Consider the following 22436-nt stretch of genomic DNA (forward strand, 5'->3'; position numbering starts at 1 on the left):
AACTGTATTTTTTGTTTATATTTAAAGTGATGTACACATCAATATGCAACAAATCTATCAAGTTTTATATATATATTTTAAATAACATTTAAATAAACAAACATAAACATAGACCAAGAACAAGTCACTGAAACCCTCTTCTCTATTAGTAATAATTAGAATCTATATGTATTCTTTCCATGTCTTTTAAATTTTATTTTAATTAATTTTTAATTATGAATAACTATATTTTTAATGTGATATTCACATAAGTTATAAAGCTTTGCAGGTAGGTTAGGTTTCGGTTTGTTGTATATGAGCTTGTTTATTTTTGGCTTACTAAAGATTCTTCTTCCCATATTTACTATTTTACAGCAGCGTGCTGGATTTGAATAAGAAGGAAACTGGAAACTTATTAGTCTCATATAATGGGTTTTAACATCTTGTTTTTATTAAATTTCTTCCTTGTTTGGAGTTTCATCCTCTTCATAGTAATTTAGTTTGTTTTCAGGCACAGTCTAAAAGTCATCTTTTATACCAATTGTTCTCACCCTTGGCTACCCTTTTGAATTAAAAAATAGACCAAATGTACTTCAGCTCAAATAAATAAGATTTTCTGGGGGCAGGACCCAGGCATCTGTGTTTCACAAGTTCCCCAAGTAGTTCTAAGGGGGCCACCAAAACAGAGAACCACTGACCTGCCTGTGGGCATACTGCCTGTGGTGGCATCCCAACTTTAAAAATTAACCCTTAATTTGGATTTGAGTTTAGATGAATTATTCACCACTATTACCTCTGGTTCTTCCACCGTTTGGTCAGCCAGTATTGACTCGCACCTGCCACGTGCCGGGCGCTGTGTTAGACACTGGATATTCAACGGTGACCAAGACGCAGCCTCTGGCCTTAGGGACTGGGAGTGCCGTGTCCTTGGTCGTCTCAACACTGCCATTGCCTTGATGCCTTTGGACATTTCATACTCTAGTATTCCTCATTTTGTACATAGAGAATGAGAGAATGGTTTAGAGGCCTGAAAAGAGGAACTAGATTGTAGGAAACGCCTTGGGGGCAGGCAGGATTTCCTGTCTTTGCAGGTTTTACCTTATCTATGATGCACTCCATTATTTATTCTTCCAAATTGACTTTTTGTTCCATTTCATTGTAAACTGAAAGGAAGACTCTCTTTCATAGCTAGGCTCTTTTTAATTAAGGAATGAGTACCATTACTACAGAGTGTTTTCTACGCACCTCATCTGTGAGCCTCATCTGCGATCCCCCTTCGGACCACTGGTGCCACATCTGCCCTGTGGAAAACTTGCTTTCAGGGGTCTTACCTCTGTGTGTATTTTAAAGTATAAAATACACAGGATTACCAAGTGGGTTTCTTTCTTGGTATCAAGTGGTACCAAGTACATACAGACCCTGATTCCGCTCTGTGGACTCCAGGTGAAGAATCTCTACCGGTGGATCAGCAAATGACATCATGGTCGTCTTTTCTCACACTGTGAATGTCTCCTCCTTCTGTACCTACAGCACAGTTCGCTCTTAGAAAAAGGACAGAGGTGCTCACAGTGGTTACAACAGCTTTTGTTTTCTGACTTCACTTGAGAGTGTTGCAAAGTACCTGTGCAAAGTACACATGGACTTTGTAGTGATCGTTCTAAACATTTCTGCGGACTGTGACCTGTTCGTTACAACTGGGCATCATCTGCAACATGTTTTTATCAGACAGACTCAAGTATGGAGGAAATGGTATGAGGTCAGGATGTGAGGGTTGTCAGCTTGCTGCGTGTTGAACACCGAAGTTCATTTGGATATCTGGTTGACCTCTGTAATGCAGAATGGAGTGAATAACTGTATTTTCTTCAGGATTCCATTAGGGTTGAATATATAATTTATAAGAAAAAATAGAATCCTACCAAGAAGCAATTCTAGACGTTAAATTGTTCTGAGGGCCAGATCAGCTTATGATGAAACAATTGTTCTGTCTTTACCCTCATGTGCCTTATTGGCTATCAGATGAATCTGTTGGGAACACAGCCGCCAGCCAGGGTGGAAGTGGCTAAGAGGATGTGAGCTGATACAGCCCTGCTCCTCATTTGTATCTTTGCTCAGAATCTACGAATTTTTGTTTTAGTTGTTAGTTTGGTCCTCTGGCCTCCCAGCAAACAGTTGGTGAGAAACAACGAATCAGAAAGAGGGTGCTTCTACCAAAGACCATTCAGATTGGGAAGAAACAAAATAAAATTAAACAGCAATAACAAGAAAATTCTATTTTTACAAAGCAAGTATAAAAATTTGTAAAGCCTGTGCTTGGGGACTGTTCACCATAGGACAAGTAATCTGACGTGCCTCGAAAATCCCCTTAGGGCTTCATTGCTTCGGAGCTGTTTGATAATGGCCATTGATGACAGTGCTTCTTGTCAACAGGCAAAGTCTGTTATCTTCGATGTGCTGTGCATAAATTTGATGGGGGGGGTTGTGTAGTGTCTCAAGAATAATGTCAATTAAAAGGGGGGTTGGGGGGTGGGAGGAAATAAACCAAAGAAATTATATGCATAACCAATGGACACAGACAACAGTGGGAAAAGGCAGGAGGGGGGTGGGAGTGGGGAGGAGGGGTCAATGGGGGGAAAATGAGGAACATCTGTAATACATTCAACAATAAAGATTAAAAAAATAATGAAAAAAAGGTAATATTACTTTAATGTTTAGCACTAACATAGGAAGATTTTTTTTTTAATCGTATATGAAACATCTCACATCCTGACATTATAAATGTATTATTATGTAGTACCAGGAACAGACTATGTGATTGATCAATAAGAAAATGAGATAGAGCCCTGGCCGGTTTGGCTCAGCGGTTAGAGCGTCGGCCTGTGGTCCTGAGAGACCCGGGTTCGGTTCCCGCTAAGGGCACGTACCTCGGTTGCAGTTTGTCCCCGGCCCTGGTCGGTTGTGCGGGTGGCAGCCACTCGATGTGTTCCTTTCACATCGATGTTTCTCTCTCTCTCTCTCTGTTCCTCTCTCTCCCTCCCACTCTACCTGAACAAAAAAATGGAAAAATGTCCTCGGGTGAGGATAAAAAAAAAAAAGAAAGAAAGAAAATGAGATAGAGTGATGTATAATCCCAAAGATGGAATGCTATCCTCTGGGTTTGGGGAAAAAGTGATCAACAAATGTATATGCTCTCATTTGATTTCTCTGAAAAATCCACCTCTACATTAAAGTAGAAAAGCACAAAGAGGGATAGGAGAAGGGGCACATTTTCCATTCAAAAGTTAAATGTTTGGGCTTGCTGACGTATGTAGTAGCATGGGTTCTTTCACTTTATTTTGCCTGTGTGTTTACTAATAGACAGTACTTGCCATGTTTGTGTCTGTTGCTCGTGATCCAGGTGGGAAAGCCAAAATCTCCAGAACCAGAAGCAACCCTGACCTTCCCACTTCTGGACGAAACGCCTGAAACCAAGCAGTTACACTTGCCAAATCTCAGTTCTCAAGGTAAAGAGAAGGAAATGTTTTATTTTAGTTCTACGTGTTCTCCAGGGTCCGTCTGTCATAAAATATTTTCAGTTTGGGGGAAGATCACTCCCTTTATGTTGATGTCCCTTTGGCCACAGAGTTTGCCCAAGTCCACGATGGCTGGATTCACGATTTCAGACCAGGATTCTGGGGCTGCAGTCTCTCTTTGGCCTGGCCAAGCACCCCAGTGCAAGACCACTTTGTCAGCCAGGCACTGTAGGCAGCGTAAGGCCTACACAAGTGTTCGATACCCTAAAATACTTTCATTGTCTGCAAAATGTAAAAACAAATACAAAATCAGTAGGTTTAACAGAAAAGTTTGCAATCTTAATATTATATCAAGTTCATTAATTGCTAGTGATCTAGTCTTTATAAAATAGCCACTGGACAATGATTTTAGAAGAAAGTCAGACTTTCTTACTTCATAGTACCTACTGGGTGTGTACCAAGAAATCATTCACAATCTTAGGTTAAATGTATTACTCATAACCAAAAACTTTAATCTTCCCAAAAATGGTCATAGCAAGAGCAGATGTGTGCATACTTATATACATACAGATATATGCTGAGGATATATTTTAATATGTTTCACATGCTTGATATAATGTGTGGAGGGGTGGTCTCTAAAAATATAGGCGTTAAGGGCCTATGGAAGTTGTAAAATGGCAATGACCTGTGCAAACTCCCAAGTACCTGTTGGCCATGTATAGGTTGTGAATCCTCCCCTTTACTCTTTAAGAGCCCAACTCAAATCCCTTTATGCTGGTGAGAAACTCAGGTGCCCACAGATACCCCAAAAGGAGCCCTAGGGATGTGAATAGTGGGAGGATGGTTCCTGAGAAACCCATGATCCATCGAGACTGTTCTTCAAAACAGACCACTGAGCTTTACTGGTGTGGATTCTCTCTCTAGATATGAAAACAGCTAGAGCTCAGGAGGCAAGAGCTGTAAGGTTTCTTGTTTTTCTGTTTTTAATGTACGTTCCCCGGTACATTTTATAGATTGAGCAGTCCAGGCAAAGAGAGGATGGTACAGGTACACTGTGGCGGGGGAGTTATGGTTACTTTTCTTTACAAGGATGGTCAGCTATTTGCAGCAGAATCTGAGTTGGCCTCCATTAACCTTGTTGAGGGCTGGGAGGTAAGTTGGGTTCTCTCTACATAACGAGAACTACTTGGGAGGGAATTACGTGGTACGTGCACTGATGATCACTAGTTTCTTAATGTGGAGACAAGTTCAGTACTGTCTTCAAAATGCTCGTTTTAAGTTTTTCAGTCCTACGGAAGAGATTTGACAAAAATAGTCTTATAACTGGGCCAACAAGGGGCAATATTTGGACAGATTTAAGTTCTGCCCTATTTCTAGCACTTTGTAATTGTGTGGGTAAGTCATGGAGAGAGGAAAGATATTTTAAGTCATATTAGTTAGTTTTGTTGTCTTACATAATTTTACATTCCATTACCCGTTGTACAGCATTTGGATTGTAAAATGTGCTCTTGAGTGATTTTTTAATCACTCAGTTTAGATATAACATGACTTTACTTCATGTTATGTCTAAATTGAGTGATTAAAAATAAAACTTAGTATCACTGGAGCATTTCAAAAACTATTCTTCAGAACAGAAGTATGTTTGGCATATACCTGGTCCGCGCTGTCTGGTTTGTGGGAGCTGTAATCACCGCTGCAGGCCCCGGAGACAGAGCACCTGGGTTCAAATTCGTGCTCATCTAGTTCTGAGCTGTGCGGCCTTGCCCCCCAAGTTCTCCCTAATCGCTCTCTAATCGTCACCTGCAAACTGAAAATAATCGTAGTACCAATCTCACAGGGCGATTGGAAGAATTAAATGAGGTTTAAAAAGTATTTAGCTCAACCCCTGGCTCAGAATAAGCACGAGTAATATAGTCTAGTAGTTACAGAATAGTAGCAATAGAAGTATAGAGCAAGACGCCAGGCAGAAGCAAACTGCGTTTAAATGCTTTCCTTAAAATGAAGTGTTTATATTGCGGAGAAAGGTTTTAAGCAGTAATTTTCAAACACAGGTATATGCCAGGGGCCCAGGCAGGATGGGTTAAAGCACAGGTCACCGCCTCCCGCCCTCACCCCTCAAGATCTGGGCTGAGGCCACAGTATTTGCATTTTTTTCTTCCTCTCCCCATTTTTTATTTTTATTTTTTCAGTCTTAACAACAATCACAGGTGAAATACATTTTTACAAATATATACATAAATTTTGACTTAAGAATTACAATATGAAATTTTACTTTATAATGTTACATTGTATATAATTGTTAGTTTGCTATACACTTATCAGCTTGTGCTTATATATTCAATGGGATACCACAAAGTGAAGTATAAAGGTTCAATTTACTCACACATTTTACCTTTGTCGTTCACTGTTAAACTCTGTTTCTTATTTGGACATATTTGGAAACAGGGTCTTTGTAGATGTAATAAGTTTATTAACAAAAATGGAAGTAACACTCTTTTTGGGGTGGGAGGGTGTCCAGTCTCTTCTCCTTTTTTACTTTTATTTATTTATTTTTAATTTATTATTGACAATAGTACAGTTGCCCCCCATCTTCCCCTCCTTTGCCTCCCTCCACCCAGCCCCTGCCCCACCCCAGGTCTTCACTACACTGTTGTCTGTGTCCTAACAAGTTCCGAAAGGGGTGCTGATGCTGCAAATCCAGAGACCACACCCCAAAAACCAGTGACTTGAAATACGTGTTTAAATTGTGCTCCAAAGACATTGCTGATAGATACGAAGAAAACAGTAATGCTTGTATGGAGTGTTTAAATTCCTGTCTTTCAAAAAGCAAAAGGCCTCTAATGTAACCTTAAGAGACATAATTTGTCTTTTTTAAATATGTTTTTATTGACTTTAGAGGAAGAGAGAAACATGGATGAGAAAGAGAAAGATAATTGGCTGCCTCCTGCATGCCCCCTACTGGGGATCGTTGATTTGTCCTTAACTGGAGGGACGGGAAGTGTAGGACTTGCCCAGATATAAAAAGCCAGTGCACCTTTAAGTGGCTAGTCTGAGGTTGCACATCAAGTCCAACGAAGCCATAGGGTTAGAATGGGGAATCCTGGAGCCATACCTAATATTCCCTCCCCCAGACCATCTATTTCCCCCGTTTCTGTAAAGTCATCTGTTCGCAGACTGATCTCACAGTAAGGCTGCTGGCCACGGGCCCTGGTGGTGCTCCACAGACTTCCCCTAAACGTACACACACGCACAAACAGGCGTTCAGTGCTCTGAAAACCTTCATGCAAGCCATTCAAAGATGACACATTGCCATTGCTCGGCTGTCTCCCAGCAGTGGAAGGGTATCTCCAATCTGGCCGAGGAAATCCTGTGCACACTTTAAACACCACTGTCTTAGTCGCAGTGAGAATGACGGGTGGGCACAGCGCCCGCGTCAGGGTGCAGATGAGCTTCTGTGTCTGCATGAAGCTGTCACAGGACACAGACACGCACATGCGTTTGTTACACCCACGTGTACCTCCTGCCACCGACCTCCATACGTAACCTTTATGAAGTGTGTACAATAATAATTGAACTCATCTCTGCGGTCTTTTATATTTTTCTAGTGTCCTCCAAAAGCAATCTGTCCTGTGCATTTTGCTTATTATACCATGCCTATTATCTTATTATTTTGAGATTCAACATTTTAGCAATATCACCGTTAAGTACGGGCCTATTAAGTTTCACCTAACACCAAAGAAGACAGACAACAGCATGAACCGTCTCATTCCTGTTGACTTTTGTTCCTGCTTCAGGTTGTGTATGAGTTGAGATCATTTATACTTGAGATTCTTTCATGCTCAGTTCTCGTATAGCCAGACCTGGGCGTGGGACTTGGGAGCAGGGTTCTGTTCAACTCTCACCCCATTTTCACGGTTTTCTGTTTGTTCCATCCTGCCATCTGCTCCAGAGCCGCCTGGCACTGCCAGCCTTCCGCTTAGAGTTCAGAACTCTTGGCGCCGCTCCCAGTTTTTCTCCCAGTCAGGTAAATGCGTCTGGCTAGCTGTGTCTCTACTGTGCAAACGTCCATGCTGCCGGCAACCAGTACTCTCTGGTATTTGTCTTCATTTCTGAGCTCAGAGAAAAAATAAAGCTTGTTTCTGGCACACAGTTAGCAAAGAGCTGGTTCTTCAGTATCAGTACCAGTAATGCTAAAATGGGGGGGGGGGGGTCACAGAATTTCACTTTGATGTTGAAAATCCAAAGAAATAATAATATTCATCTCTTTATTGTCCTCTTCTCTTTTTAAAACAAAGATTAGACGCGTTTACCAAGAACATGGTTCTCTTGTTAACTGTGTCACTCTCTTTACTTCCTGGGTGGCATCTGGCCTCTCCGTGTATTTCTCCATGTCAGGCAGTGAGGGAACTGTCAATCAAGGTGCATTAAAAACCAGCACTAGCAGGAATAGATTTTGCTTCCTATAGTCTAGTACTTGGTGCTAATGGATGTAATCAGTCATATTACAATGGTCATGACTACTTTTGGTGATGGGTACCAATTGCTTCAGGGGTCTGCTTTGTTCTGATCTAATGCTCTTGGCTTACAAAAAAAAAAAAAAAAAATGGTTTGAAGCTGACATAGGAACCACACCCCACTGAGAGGATCAGAGAGAAATACAGTGAGGAGCTACTCACACTGTGGTCTTTTCTTTCTTTCTGTGCAGTGGATTCTCCAAGCAGTGAGAAGTCACCTGCAACTACACCAGTAAGTGACTCATTTTAAGGAATAAGATCATGCAGATAGTGTGGTTTTAATTATAGGGTATTTGATTCACTTAAAGAGGGTTCGATCAAACACGGGCTTCACACAATTGACTGTAAGAGAGTAAGTGCAGGTCGTGTACACGTTGCCAGGTGAGTTGGGAAGGCGTGGGTTATCACTACGCGGAGTCGCGATCTGAAAACAAAGTGGTAACTAAGCCAGGAAAGTAAAATCTAAAAGAAGCATGTGACACCAGGCATTACGATTAAAATATGCAACTTCTATAAACATTCAAAATCATTTTTCTAAATAAGGACAATCCTTCAACACAGCATATGCTGGCAACAGAGCCCAGACGGGACTCTCTCTAGGAGACCCAAGCTGTCTTGGTTGTATCCTTGTCGCAATCAGTATCTTGAGTAATAGTAACTTTAGTTTTCAATTTTTTGTTTCAATGAAATTTTTTTAAGAAAGCATTTGCTACTTAAAATGTCAAGACTTGTGATACTGTCCAATTCCACGCTGCTCAATTTTGTCAGCACGCTCTCTGCCGACCTGACTTCTCTAACCTGGGTGTTTCCAGGGCTGAGCCGTCACCCCTGTTCACCCTCTGAAATTCCCACCAGATTTGAAGAATTCCTCTGGGGCACAGTCAACTAGCACAGAGTCCCTTGGAAGCAGCTGCAGAATCACTGCTGTACCCTTGATTCCAGATTTACTAACAATACGACCCTGAAAGTGTTACATAACTTCTCTGAACCTTGTCTTCCTTGACTGTACATGAGATGATATACCTTCCTTTCAGGATGTTGTGAGCCTTAATTGAAATAATTATTCGAAAGCCTCTAGCACAGTACCCAAAATGTGAACAAATCCTTTCCAGTGGCTAATCCAAGAGGCCCACCATCGCCAATACCAATTCTTCTCTATAAGTAAATTGCCTCACTTGGGAATTCCTAAGCACCCATGCAGAATGGAGAAGGGACACACGTACCACGTAAGCCTCACTGTCTGTCTCCAGCCACATCCCAGATCTAGCAACCATTTGTGGAGGCGCAGTCTCCGCCAATACTGGGGAATCTTGAGTTCCCCAGGAAGCCAAGTACACCCATGGGGGATGGGAACCCCCGGAAGGACCCCATAGCTGGCGTTCATGGCACAGATCTGAGGAGTACAACCTAACCCATGGATTTCCATCTTAAATTACATGAGGACAACAGTCACATTGTTCTTGCACCCCCTGAGCAGGGGTGGAGAGGAAGAGTACCCTAAAAGGGTACATTCTTATTTCTGTTTGTGGAAAATAGAACAAGAGACAGATTACTGACCTATATAAGTGAATTCTCTGAAAATACCCACCCAAATTTGAAATTCTCAATGATAAATAACTTCATAGAATAAAAAAGTAAAAGAATTTTTAAAAAAAACAAAAAGCGAGAAGCTTAAAGAGGAAATCAGCATTTGATTTTGCTGACCTCAGCAGACTCAGGCCACTTGGGTCAGACTTGGACTGGCCTTAGGCTACAGGGTCAGGGTCCATGAAGGAGAGAGAAGGAGATGCGTCATCCAGCATGAAGTCCATTCACTTATTCAGCAAACATTGATCAAAGGCCTAAAAATGCAAGGTCCTGGGATGCATAGAGGGAGAAGGAGCCCTCCCTGCCCCTAAGCAAAGGAAGACGCAGATCTGTAACAAAGTAATTTATATAGAACAAAGTGGGCTAAATGCTCTCTATTCCGACTTTGTCTGGCACCTTTTTACCTCTTTTACGATAGTTTCCCACTGTCTTCTTGTGATCATTTACATATTTGGTTACCCTCCACCCCATCCCAACACACACACACATACACACACACACACACACTCACACTCACACTTGGGTAGTTGTAAGCTCCACAGTGCTGAGACTAGTGGCCAGCTGGTATCTCTACTAACCCACATTAAGTGCTCAGCAAATAATTGCCAAGGAACACCGTCTGTTCTTTCCCGCTTGTGTATCACGCTGGTACCTTCCTCTGAAAAAACTCACTTTTTCTCTCTCTTGCTATTTAACAAATATTCTGCATGTTCTTCTGAGCTCATTCCCCCTACCCCATACCTCCACCTCCTGTCGGCTTACTCTTTAACTTGACTTGTTCTTGCAGTTACTACCTTGAGACGTCTGAAAATGAAATAATTCCTCATTGTTTCTCTTATTTTCCTTCTAGTGGACTTTTCCTCCTTGGGCTCCTTATGGCCTTATTCACATAACCACACCCCTTTTTCCTCAAAACACAAAGAAGGGCCATGAGGTTCTGAACATTTCAACTGCTTGAAAGTCTTTGGAAAATGCCGGGTGGAGCCAACATCCAACATTATTAATCCAGTAGAATTTCCCATCTGGTATTCACATTTGGATGGTACTTTCTGGTCATCAAAGGAAATTGGAAAACTTCGGATTATATCCAGTGAATAGCGTTTGCCCTGCGTACTTGTCAGGGCCTTTTCGTATCCCCGTGTGCACTGTGAATCCCAAGTATGGCATCTGGGAATTCATGTCCCCCCCACCTGCCCTCCTTTCTTTGACTTTTCGTGGCCGTCCCAGCCATTGCAGAAACCACAGCAAGAGTACCAGCCGAGGCCCACATTTCATATGTGACTAAATGTATTTAAGTTATAAATCAAGTAATCCCCATGACCTTGCCCGTGATCTCAGCCTGGAGATGCCTCCCTGGGCCACCAGGGTGGGGGCGGGGGGCATACACCCAGTGGTCGTGCAGATCTCTTGAGGGCAGGCAGGGCAAAAGGTGGGCTTGCCCAGGTGTCTTGGGCAGTAACTGGACCCATCTAAACCTTGGGCAAGACTGACTCTGCCAGCCGTCCAGGTAGCCAGGGTAGGTAGATTCTGCCTGCTCCACATACCACCCTAGACTCTCCCCTTTCTCCCTAACTGCCCACCCTCACCTCACTTTTCTTTCAAGATTCCCAAACAGTTCTAAGTGTCCCCCCCAAATTACCCCATACGGGAGAAGGGACGAAGTACAGTGATTGGGGAACCTGGTTTGCCTTGGCACCTGCTCTGGGTGATGGGGGAGGCCAACTTTAAACACAGCAGCCCCCCTGTGCTGGTTTCCCAGGGACCAGCTGTGATTTCTCCCCCATTGCTAGACCCTCTCAATCTTATACCCTGGGGCCTGGATGCCTGCTTTGATTCATGCATTTTTCTCCCATTAATTCCATTCACTTACTTGGCTCCCAAACTCACAAAAACCTTTCTTAAAAAATAAAATAAAAAAATCTTGGGTTTGAATGTCTGTTACGTGGGTCCCATGGCACAGACTCCGCATTGCCGGGATCTTGGGTGAAGCTGATGAGCAGCGGGGAGCTAAAGAGCCCGCTTTAGCGAAGGCCGGTGTGGAAAAGCGTTAGCAGTCTGAAAGATGACGTAGTTCCACAGTGCGGCACACATCACTTCTTGCAAAACGCAGTTCTGCTGAAATAAGCATTCCCATTTGCTTAGACCCAAGATCAATATGCAGAAGGAGTATCTTACGCTCCGGAGCATGAATACATTTAAGAATAACTTCTAAACGAAACGAAGCAAAAGCCTGCCTGTGCCAGGGGCTAATTACTTCGTGTTTTCATTAGCTCCAGAAAGGTTCACGGAATCATATCAGCCTCTTGGAAGTAAGCCAAAGAGGGGGTAAGCTGGAAGGGCAGCCGCTGCCAGCGAAGAGGACCTTTAGGTGTAGAAGGCTTTGCTTCGGCCCACAGCTCACTGTGTCCCTTGCCCTGGCCAGGCCTTGAGGACATGGCTCAACTCTGACCATGTGTTTATTTTCTAAGCAGTTCAAGTTCTGGGCATGGGACCCAGAAGAGGAGCGCAGGCGGCAGGAAAAATGGCAGCAGGAGCAGGAACGTCTCCTCCAGGTAGGACAACTGGGTTTGCTGCCTTATTTATTTATTTACTTACTTACTTGCTTATTTATTTATTTATTTATTTTAGGTGATGCTCTTTTAGTTTCTGTTGTATTAAATAGATCTTCTTTAGCACAGGAAGCACATGGAATCAAATTCTTCTCAGAAATCGATGAGTCTGTTAGTTCATTTTGTGTCCATGCGACATAGTGCCTGTGTCTAATCCCTCCTAGCAGAGGTTACACTGATGAACACAAGGAAAAAGCATTTCACTTGAAAAAAAAATTTTTTTTAACCTCCAGGTTTTGAGGGGCCAACTCAGGCAGGCATCACCTCCTTGGCTGCCAATCAAATTCTAGTCCCAGTAACAGTGGGAATGAATTGCTGAAAGCTCTTTGAACACGTACATGTGAAATAAAATTTGGCCTGGCTCTAGTTTCTCAGCTAGAAGTGTTTGTTCCATCTTGGAGTAAGATCTGCTCATTTCCAATTCGAGAAAAATTCAAGGAGTAAATGTATCATCTTTCTATTTGTTCTGTGCCATGTTTGTGGAGTAACAGGGCGTCAGAAAGTAACCTAGTAATCTCAGAAACCAACCTGTGCTGAGTACTTGGGATATTCCAGGAAGTATGGTTGGTGTTCGACATATTTTATCTAATTTAATTCTCATAAAACTCTTCAAAGTATGTCTCAATAGCCCCAGTTTGCAGTGGAAGAAACTAAGGCTCAAATAAGTTAAATTAATTGCCCAACGTCACACAGCTAACAAGGGTTGAACTTGGTTTCAAATCCAAGTCTGGGTGACTTTAAAACTTATGTTCTTTATGTTCTTTCTGCTCTACCCCCCCACCCCAATCATAACTGAAAAGAATTTTAAATCTCATTAATTTTGATGGCTATCTGCTGCTATTTAGAAAGCAATGTTTAATGTAAATTTACTTTACTTTTTTAAAAAAATATTCCTATTCTAGTCCATTTGGCCTAATTCCCAGGGAGGGGAGCAGGGACCCATTTAGAGCTAACCATGAGCAGCGTGGCTTTAGGTCTTACGTTAAACTCAACACTTTTCAAAATTGTGTAGAGGCAAATCTTCAATATCAAAATGTTAGTAAGAATTGGATTCAGCAAAGTCCCTGAGCCGCTGGGACTTTGGGGTCCTTCGGGAGAGCCCAGACCAGCCCCAGCATCTTCTGTTCTCCGAATGAGATGCCCATTTTCTAGCTGAGCGGTGAACAGCCGAGAGTCAGAAGTTCCCGAGTGCAGACGACAGGCAAGTGCTTGCCAGGTGGCACTCTGTCCGTTTCACGTCAAAGGTGACCACGATTACAGAGCAGACATGTCTTGTTCCTGTCCCACATGGTGGGCCTTGGAGAAAGGTGTTTGCGGGGAAGCCGGCAGGGGGCGCCAGCGTACACCTTTCACTCCCCGCATTACCGCTATCTGGGCATCCTCTTGGGTGAGGTGCGCTCCTAGAACCAATGAACCTAAAATGCTTGGCTTGTTTTTCAGATTTTGTGAAGTTTTGAGGCCTGTTTTCTCTATTTGAAAAGCCCCTGAACTTCCTTTCTAAAACTTCACAATGTTGGGTTTTGATAACAAAATGTTTACCTGGAATGAAAAGCCTCCCATGGTCGCCCCACCGTGGTTTCCCAGAGCACCCATAAGAACACCAGGCTCTAGGTGATCCCAGTGCAGCCTGTGCTCCTGAGATAATGACACCACAGGCAGGACCTGGAGGAGGGCGGAGCCTCCTGGAAGGTTAAAGCACAGGCCTGTTTTAGCTTCAGAGAGGATTGGCAGTAATAAGCCTGCAATACTTGACAGTATGTCATTCACCGGGGTGATTCTTTTGTCTCTGTCATGGCAGGGATGCCATTCCAAGGCATCCAGGGGGTCAGCCCTCATTTTAGGCACTAATCTTAATCTCTAGGTATTCATTTCTTCAGTCAGCTATCAGGAGCTCCAGTCACATTTTTAAAGTTGTTTTTATCCAGAGTATTTTATTCTTTTCCCCAGAAGTGGTGACTAGTGTTGTTTTATTTCTGGAAACGAGAATGGCAGTTCTGATAATGAAGCCTTCAAATGGGCTGTTTAAAGCTACTCTTAATTCAGAAATTACTTAAAGCTAGGGAGATTCCATCTTGGTAGAATGGCTACAAGCAAAGAGTAATTCAGCTACTCAGCTAATTATCATCTTGTCCACTTTTGGTCTTTCTGCAAGGTTGTTTTTTTTTTTTTTTTTATCCTCACCTGAGGACATTTTTCTATTTTTTGTTCAGGTAGAGTGGGAGGGGGAGAGAGGAAGAGAGAGAGAAACATCAATGTGAAAGGGACACATCGAGTGGCTGCCACCCGCACGACCAACCAGGGCCGGGGACAAACTGCAACCGAGGTACATGCCCTTAGCGGGAACCGAACCCGGGTCTCTCGGGACCGCAGGCCGACGCTCTAACCGCTGAGCCAAACCGGCCAGGGCAAGGTTGTTTTTTTTTAACCTTTTATTAAACTCTCTGAGCAGCAAACATATTTCTGTTGTAGGATGGCAAAACTAATCTCTACAAGGCCCAGTAAAAAGCAAACTGTTGGTTTAGCCAACCTCCTAGGGGAAAACCCAACTAAAGGAAGATTTTAGAATCTTTCAATTTTTTTTATCTTTTCTCTTCTGTAAGCAAATGTCTACTCATATATCTGCAGAGCAATTCTATAAAAGAATGGCAGAAAACAGGCTGGGGCAAAAGAAGGTTTACAGTTGTATGTTTATTCTCGTACAGTATTATTATTTAATTATTGTATTATTTTCCGTACAAACAACTGTAAACCTACTTTTGCCCCACCCTGTACTGTTCTCTCTTGGATTTTTAGGTTCCTAACATGTTTGGGTACCATAAAATACTCTTCCCCTTATGTTGCATGAATGGGTTAAATTCTATGTTACAAGAAGATGGTCTGAGAACCTATGGGCCATGGTGGTTTAGAGGGTGAGTCCCAATGGTGCATGCAGTGGTCAGTTCAGAGCAGTCTCTGGAAATTCTGTAACAGGAGAGATACCAGAAGGAGCAGGACAAGCTGAAAGAAGAGTGGGAAAAAGCCCAAAAGGAGGTGGAAGAGGAAGAACGCAGATACTATGAGGAGGTAGGAAATTCCCAAAAGGAATTTGACCCTGTGGTCCTGTTTCCTCACAGTCTGTCCATGCTTTTTGTGTCTGTGATATATGTGTGCCTGTGGCTGTGTCTGAGCCTGTGACCCACAGCAGAGCCCGTCAACCTCTTTAAAAGAGTCATCTACTGTAGGCTCTGAAAGGCCACCATTCCCCCAAATTTAGTTTGTGATAATGGTCAAGGGAGACAATATAATTATATCTGATCTCTAGTCAGAGTCAGATTCTTGATTTATCTTAGAGAGATGACTTGGAAGTATCAATTTATGTATTAGCGTGTGTGTTTGAGCAAGCATGTTTGGTAGTGAATTAATTTTATGAGGACAATTTTGATATTAAGGCCAAATGGATCCTTATCACTGCAATCACTCAATGACACTGAAGAGGTTTGGTAAAGAGAGCACCACGGAGTGAGTGTAGTGGAAGGAATGCAGGGGAGGGATCCTGGCTTTGGCATGTTTCATTTTTTTAGAGGAACAAACCAGACCACGTTAGAGGATTTAAAGAGAGCTACATTTTATGTATATTATCTAAAATTTGTTTATGATTAATGTTATTGTGAATTTTATCTTCAGTAATGATTTTTGTACATAATCCAATCCCTACAGCATTTCTAATAAGGCTTCTTGAATCTCACTAACTAATTTGTGAAGACTTTGTTTTTCGATTAAATCAAATGCTAATTTCTAAACCATTGCCCATAGAGAGTATTATCTGATTTGCTTTTAGAAAATAAGACCTTTTTTTAATGCCCTGCTTGTTTGCATATAATCCTGATGTCTTTTTTCTAAAGTTTCTTAATGAAATTTTTCTTTTAACAAATATGATATTTGATTATTTTTTCCTTTTCATTAATTCCCATTCTTCCTCTTAGGAGCGCAAAATAATTGAAGACACTGTGGTTCCATTTACTGTTTCTTCAAGCTCTGCAGACCAGCTGTCTACATCCTCCTCTCTAACTGAAGGCAGTGGGGCAGTGGTGAGACCATAGTTTCAAATCGAAGTACAAAACCACAAGGTCAAGTTTTCCACAAGTTTAAATCCAGGACTGGCTGTTTCTCCAGAATCATGTTGGCTCCTACATGGCCATTGTACCCCATGGTATTGTCACCGCCATGGCCAAATCTAGAGTCATTGACCGAGGAGCAGTACAGTCATTACTGAAGCCAGATCTGCCCCCACAGGCTAGCATCCAAAGTCTCTCTGCACTGGCTGGCAACATCCTGATTCGTGGGCCCTGTGCTGGAAATACTTCTCACTGCCCATCATTCACTCATGCAGCAGGCAGGCATTCCTCTTTGCCATAACACACCCCTTTGCACTGGATGGTAGCCGCCGGATGCCCACAGTAGGCTCTCCACCAACCTCCATTAAAGTTGCTTCTAACCCACTCTTAAAATTCTGCGTGGCATTTACATGTGTCTTCAAGGCTGGAGAGAGCCCAGAAAGGCTAGTCTACCTCCATATCTCCCAAGTAAGGTCAGAGAGGTAGTGGACAGAAGTCATACCAAACCCTGGGTTGTCCATAATCTGCGTTAAAGAAAATAAGCAGTAGGCACTAGAAAGCCATTTGTCCTGAAATGAGCAGTTCTATGACTGTTTGATTTTGAAATGTAGGTTTTCTAACCAGTTCCTTTTTATGATAACTTTTGAGAGAGATCTAGATTACATGTTCATTTTAAATCATTAGAACTCAGTTACTATTCAGTTAATTTGAACTTGGCAATGTTATTGGAAGAAAAGAAAAAGCTTCAACTATTCCATAGCCAGAGATTAGTGTTGTCCAGTGGGTTTAAAAATTGTATTTAAGCCCTGACCAGTTTGGTTCAGTGGTTAGAGTGTCAGCCCATGGACCAGAGAGTCCCGGGTTCAGTTCCCACTAAGGGCATGTGCCTCGGTTGCAGTTTGTCCCCAGCCCTGGTGGAGGTCATGTGGGTGGCAACCACTCGATGTGTCTCTCTCACATCAATGTTGCTCTCTCTTTCTTCCTCCCTCTCTCCCTCCCACTCTATCTGAACACAAATGCAAAAATATCCTTGGGTGAGCATAAAAAAAAATTTTTTAATTGTATTTAAGATTTTTCTTGCTTTCCCCATTAGAATAAGATGGACCTGGAAAACTGTCATGAAGAAGAACGAGAGACAAGACAGAAGAGAGCATTCCAGGAGGACAACAATGACTTGTTGCTTCCGACCAGGGAAGGTGACCGACAGGAGGAAACGGGCAGGTATGAGCCACACCAGTGTGAGCCACACCGGGCTGCCCATCTAAATGCACAAAACCAGGCTCTGCCTGTTCTCTCCCAAGAAGAGTGCTCATTGCTAATGCAAATCATATTCGGCTTTGAAATGATCATTCCAGTCATACATTACATATTGCTTGAACACATTCTAATAACTCTGAAGTCAGTGTCCTTGTGCTATTGAATATAAGTAGCCTGATTTTTTTTTATTTATTTATTTTTTATTTTATCCTCACCCGAGGACATTTTTCCATTTCTTTTTTGTTCAGGTAGAGTGGGAGGGAGAGAGAGGAACAGAGAGAGAGAGAGAAACATCGATGTGAAAGGGACACATCGAATGGTTGCCACCCGCACAACCGACCAGAGCCGGATACAAACTGCAACCGAGGTACGCGCCCTTAGCGGGAACCGAACCCGGGTCTCTCAGGACCGCAGGCCGACGCTCTAACCGCTGAGCCAAACCGGCCAGGGCAAGTAGCCTGATTTTTAAATAGGTGAAACCTTTTTTAAATAAGGAGAGATCAGACAAGGAGCATGTGGTCAGCTCAGAGCCCCAAACTTACACATCACTCCCATGAAATGGTCAGTGTGACTGGAGGGTAGAGGTTAGAATGATGGGCTGAGGCTCCACCCACTGTGGACCTGAACTTCGCCATTAGTATCCTCTGAGCTGTGAGAAGCCACGTTTACTCTGTGTAATAACATAAAGAATAACCAACAAATCGACTGGTTGTGGAATCACCCACTCATGGGTTCCAGCCTGTTCCATGGGAGTAGAATCTGGCTGGAGCTATGGGCTATAGTGCGTTTATTGCTGCCACCCCACACCTAACCTAGAGGGGACCCACAGAAACCCAGGAAGCTCTGCCACCAGCAAGTTTTTAATGAGACAGATGTTTGCCTCTGGGACTCTGAGATACCAGGTAGATATCAAGTGTGCCTGCTGGGCCAGACTGCGCATACACACACACCGTCTTCAGATGGACCTGAAGACAGGAAAGGCTAAGTCTTATTTTCAAAGACTGGTGAATTTGAAGGGTTGACGGAGAGCTGAGCTCGTCTGGTGGGATCTGCTCTGAGCATCCTCCTATGCGCATCAGCTAGGAGACTGGGTGAGTTGTAAGGCACAGGGGCTCAGGGCCCGGAGTCTGCGAGCCCTTGGAATAGCACATCTGTTTCCAGTTAACACTGTGTAAAGGAACTTTCCGGTTATATGAAATGAAAGCCACCATCAGGAATTTTTGAATACCACCAACAAGCATTTTATATAAATTTTTGCTGGTTTTCCAGATAGTCCCTATTGTTGCCAAAAACTTTAAAAATCTCTCCTCTCTCTCCTTTCTTTGCACATAAAAGCTACTAAAAGTTGAGCAGGTTACCATGGACTGCCAAAGTCCCACGTGGCCCGAATGGTTTCTACAATAAGTCCTCTCATAATCTGAGCGAGTCCTGCAGTTAGCTCTGGCATCCCGTGAAATTATTAGAATGAATTGCTTTGTGAACGGGGGGGGGGGGGGGGGGGGGAGGACATCAGAAATGATGATTTCTCAAGCTTGTTAAGTTGATGGATAATAAAAATGAGTAGCAGTTCAGAGTATTTAAATCTAGTTTAAAGTACAAAGAACAAATAAACATTTCGTTATCCCCATTTATTTTTTCATATTGAAATTGGTACTTGTTTTTTTCATGTTGAAATTGGTACTTCCATACCCTAAGGGATAAGATCACTAATGTTAGTTCAGTTGCTTTTATCTCTGTTCTGAAATATATTTACTTATTTTAACAGCCTAACTCAGGGGGCCCTGAGTGATTCTGAGAATCCCGTGTCAAAAGGAACCCACGAGGCCGATCAGCTGGATACAGAAGCTGGGGCCCCCCACTGTGGGGTGAACCCTGAGCTAGCTCAGGGTGAGTATGGAGACCAGTCCCAGGGGTTAAGACAGCCCCTCTTACCATCCAGACAGAATGATTTCTGTTTGCTGCCAGCTTCTCTGACTTATGCCAAAGAGCACCGTGAATAAACTCCCACCACCAGCACCCGCACTCTGCGTGGGCTCACCTTGAGACTTCAGCAGCATGAGCACTTTATCGAAAGGTGACTTACTAAGCAAAGGTGCTGTTACTGAGTACTAACTGTATGTTCTTGATTTGGCCTCAGATCCATCCCAGAATCAGCAGGTATCTAACCCGACAATGAACACTTTAGAAGATGTGAAGCCAAAAACCCTCCCGCTCGATCAAAGCATTAACCATCGGATTGAGTCGCCAAGTGAAAGGCGGAAGTGAGTAACCAAAGAAGGCGGATGTGGGATTTGTGCTTGTTTTTTTAAGTGTATTGACTAAGAAGGGAGAAAATAAAAAAGTGTGTGATAGCAAGATGTTAGCAGCATTTTTGTGCTTTCTCTCCATTGAATCTCATTGACAAGACAACAAATATTTATGGAAATTTAAGACAGTCTTCCAGGCAAGTTAATTATACACTCTGAATTTATCCATTTGAAAGAGGCAAAGTAATGTTTTAACCCACAAATCTACACATTGGGAAAAAATTGTAGGCATGTTGTATTAACAATTTAAGTGAGTGAAATTGTCTCCAAATCTATTGACAAATATTCTTTCAAGGAAAAACATTTTTTTCTCATTATCATTCTTCTCTTCCTTTAAGCAGCTATGCCAAGCTACATTCTAATTTTGTAAGATTTGGTTTTTGGTTTTTTTTTTTACAATAATGATAGTTCCTAACATTTTTGAAACATTTCAATATTATAGGCACTGGGTTGAAGAGTTTACATATCTCTTCTCTTCTTTTCATAGATTAACTCACTGAGCTCTCCCAGCAACTTCAGTTGGGTTATTTTCCCATTTTCCAGACGACGAAATTGAGGCTTGGGAAATTAAATAACTTAATTCAAAGCACTTGACTGGTTAAGTGGTAGAGAAATTCAAAATGAACCCACAGTTCCGTGATAAGATCATATTTGAACCAGAGGTTCCTTATAATCAGTTTTTAAAATATAAAATTCATTATACTTTAGTCGCTCTGCCTGGAGCCAGACCACCTGGATAAACTTTGACTCTGCCACTTGCCTGCATGGGGCTTTGAGCAAGTTGATTAATCTTTCTCTGCTTCAGTTTCCTCCTGCATCAAATGGAAATAATAGTAACACCTACCTGTGAGGTTCTGTATCTGACAAATAATAGGTACTGTATATATAGGCGGTGGTAGTGACCATGACGACGGTGATGATGGTGATGATAATTCATTTTATAAGTTCTTTTTTTAATCTTATTTTTCTGTTATATTTTTTAAAAAACAGTATTTGATCCATTTCCCCCTTTTCTCTTATGTCTACCCAAGCTTGTTTCTATATGCTTAGATGACACTCAGAATCAACAGGAGCTAAAAATCACATAGAAGTCATCAATATTGTTATTGATTATTACAGTGATTTTCAATCTTTTTTTTTTTTACGCAGTGGGACGTACACTTTAAGGTGTTGCATGAAAATGTGACATTTGGAGAAAACAAGCTCTCCCTGAGGAGGAGGATTTGGGTGGGCAGGGGTTCCATTAGGAGACAGGTGGATTTGGCTCTGTTCGCTTCTGCGTTGGCATTTCTCTTATCCTCATCTTTTTCTGTGTTCTATCCCTTTCTTTGCAAATGCAATGAACGTTTATAAGCGAGAGCCCAGAACTGACAGCGAATCACAGGCAGGGACTGTGCGGCCGACTGTCCCTGTAACACCACCCCGGTAGCTTCTGGCTGGGGACCCTCGTGCTTTGTAGAGGCCTGTGACATCGCAGTCATTAAGCGTTTTGGAACACCACCCCTCCTCACATGTCCTCAGAACGAATTTACTGATGACGTGGAAGCCACCTCACTGAAAATTACCTCCTCTAAGTTCTATCCTTTATTTCGGGCTCCCTATATCCCCACTCACCTCCCCCCTCCCACACAGGCTATCATTTGTATATCTAACTCAGCGTGCAGTTCTAGCTAAGCAAAGCACCTGGCAAGAATAAAGATTAGAAACCTACCGTCTTTTCCATTCCACAGTGCCAGCCTGGTTTGCTCTTATGTGGCCACTGCATGTGTCATCTTCGCCAGACAGAATTACTAATTTTGTCCTTTATGAAAAATCCCACTAGGACGCTCTGTGGTCTTTTATTTGGTTATCAAGAAAGTTTTTTATTTTCTTATCCAAAATGTCTTTTCTTGTGGGATTGGGCTTCTCTTTCCTTGTCCTAACTTTTGGCTCCTTTACCATGTTACAGGAAAAGCCCTCGAGAGAACTTCCGGGCGGGACACTTGTCCCCCTGTCCGCCCACCCCTCCTGGCCAGTCTCCCAACAGGTACAAGAGGTCAGCAAGCCTTTCTGAGGAGGCTTTGTTTTGACTAGAGCCTGCCAAGCATAATTTTAACCGAATTAGTGCTGCCAAATGAGTTGGAGGGGGTCTGTCCATAAGTCTTTTTCGACACACGCACAGGCTGGAGGAAAGAACGCACCCCCCCCCCCATCCATCTGCAGCCCGCGAGAAAAAAAGCCGTGTGTGACGTTGGCGCGGCTGTGGCCACAGGCCTTTAATTATATTCTGTGGAACCTGCAATCTAATAATAAAATCCACCAGACAATTGCCGGGCTCCTCGTCGGCGCCTTGCCCTCCAGGATGGCGCGGTCCTTCTGGGCCGCTGGCTCTTCCAGAGAACCAGGCGGGGCCAGGCAGCGGGACTTCTCCCCATACCGAGCTCTCTAAGGATTGCTTCTGGACATTAATTGGGCCCCGTGATATTCTTAAAAGCTGCCTGCGTTGCCGTTCACTGGAGAGACCATTACTGAGTACTCCAAGGTTTCTTTGATTTAGAAATTTCATTTAACTACTGGATTAGAGGGAAATCCTAATAAATAG

General features: G+C 42.8%; 1 protein-coding gene across 16 annotated transcripts in view; it reads left to right on the forward strand.

Moving 5' to 3' along the window:
* The window catches only part of LIMCH1 (LIM and calponin homology domains 1), a 201090-nt gene that overhangs the window by 166135 nt on the left and 12519 nt on the right, over nt 1-22436 (forward strand). For 5 of the 16 annotated variants that reach the window (XM_036252751.1, XM_036252769.1, XM_036252723.1 and 2 more), the window contains 9 exons: nt 3374-3479; nt 8194-8234; nt 12061-12141; nt 15169-15261; nt 16161-16265; nt 17386-17513; nt 19315-19436; nt 19687-19810; nt 21804-21881. In XM_036252751.1, the coding sequence (XP_036108644.1) occupies nt 3374-3479; nt 8194-8234; nt 12061-12141; nt 15169-15261; nt 16161-16265; nt 17386-17513; nt 19315-19436; nt 19687-19810; nt 21804-21881 (878 nt within the window). Of the gene's footprint in view, nt 1-3373; nt 3480-8193; nt 8235-12057; nt 12142-15168; nt 15262-16160; nt 16266-17385; nt 17514-19314; nt 19437-19686; nt 19811-21803; nt 21891-22436 lie in introns of all 16 variants that reach the window. The other 11 variants (XM_036252800.1, XM_036252822.1, XM_036252787.1 and 8 more) reach the window with 5 other exon arrangements.

Source organism: Molossus molossus, unplaced genomic scaffold, assembly GCF_014108415.1.
Source record: "Molossus molossus isolate mMolMol1 unplaced genomic scaffold, mMolMol1.p scaffold_m16_p_1, whole genome shotgun sequence".
Classification (NCBI taxonomy): Eukaryota; Metazoa; Chordata; class Mammalia; order Chiroptera; family Molossidae; genus Molossus; species Molossus molossus.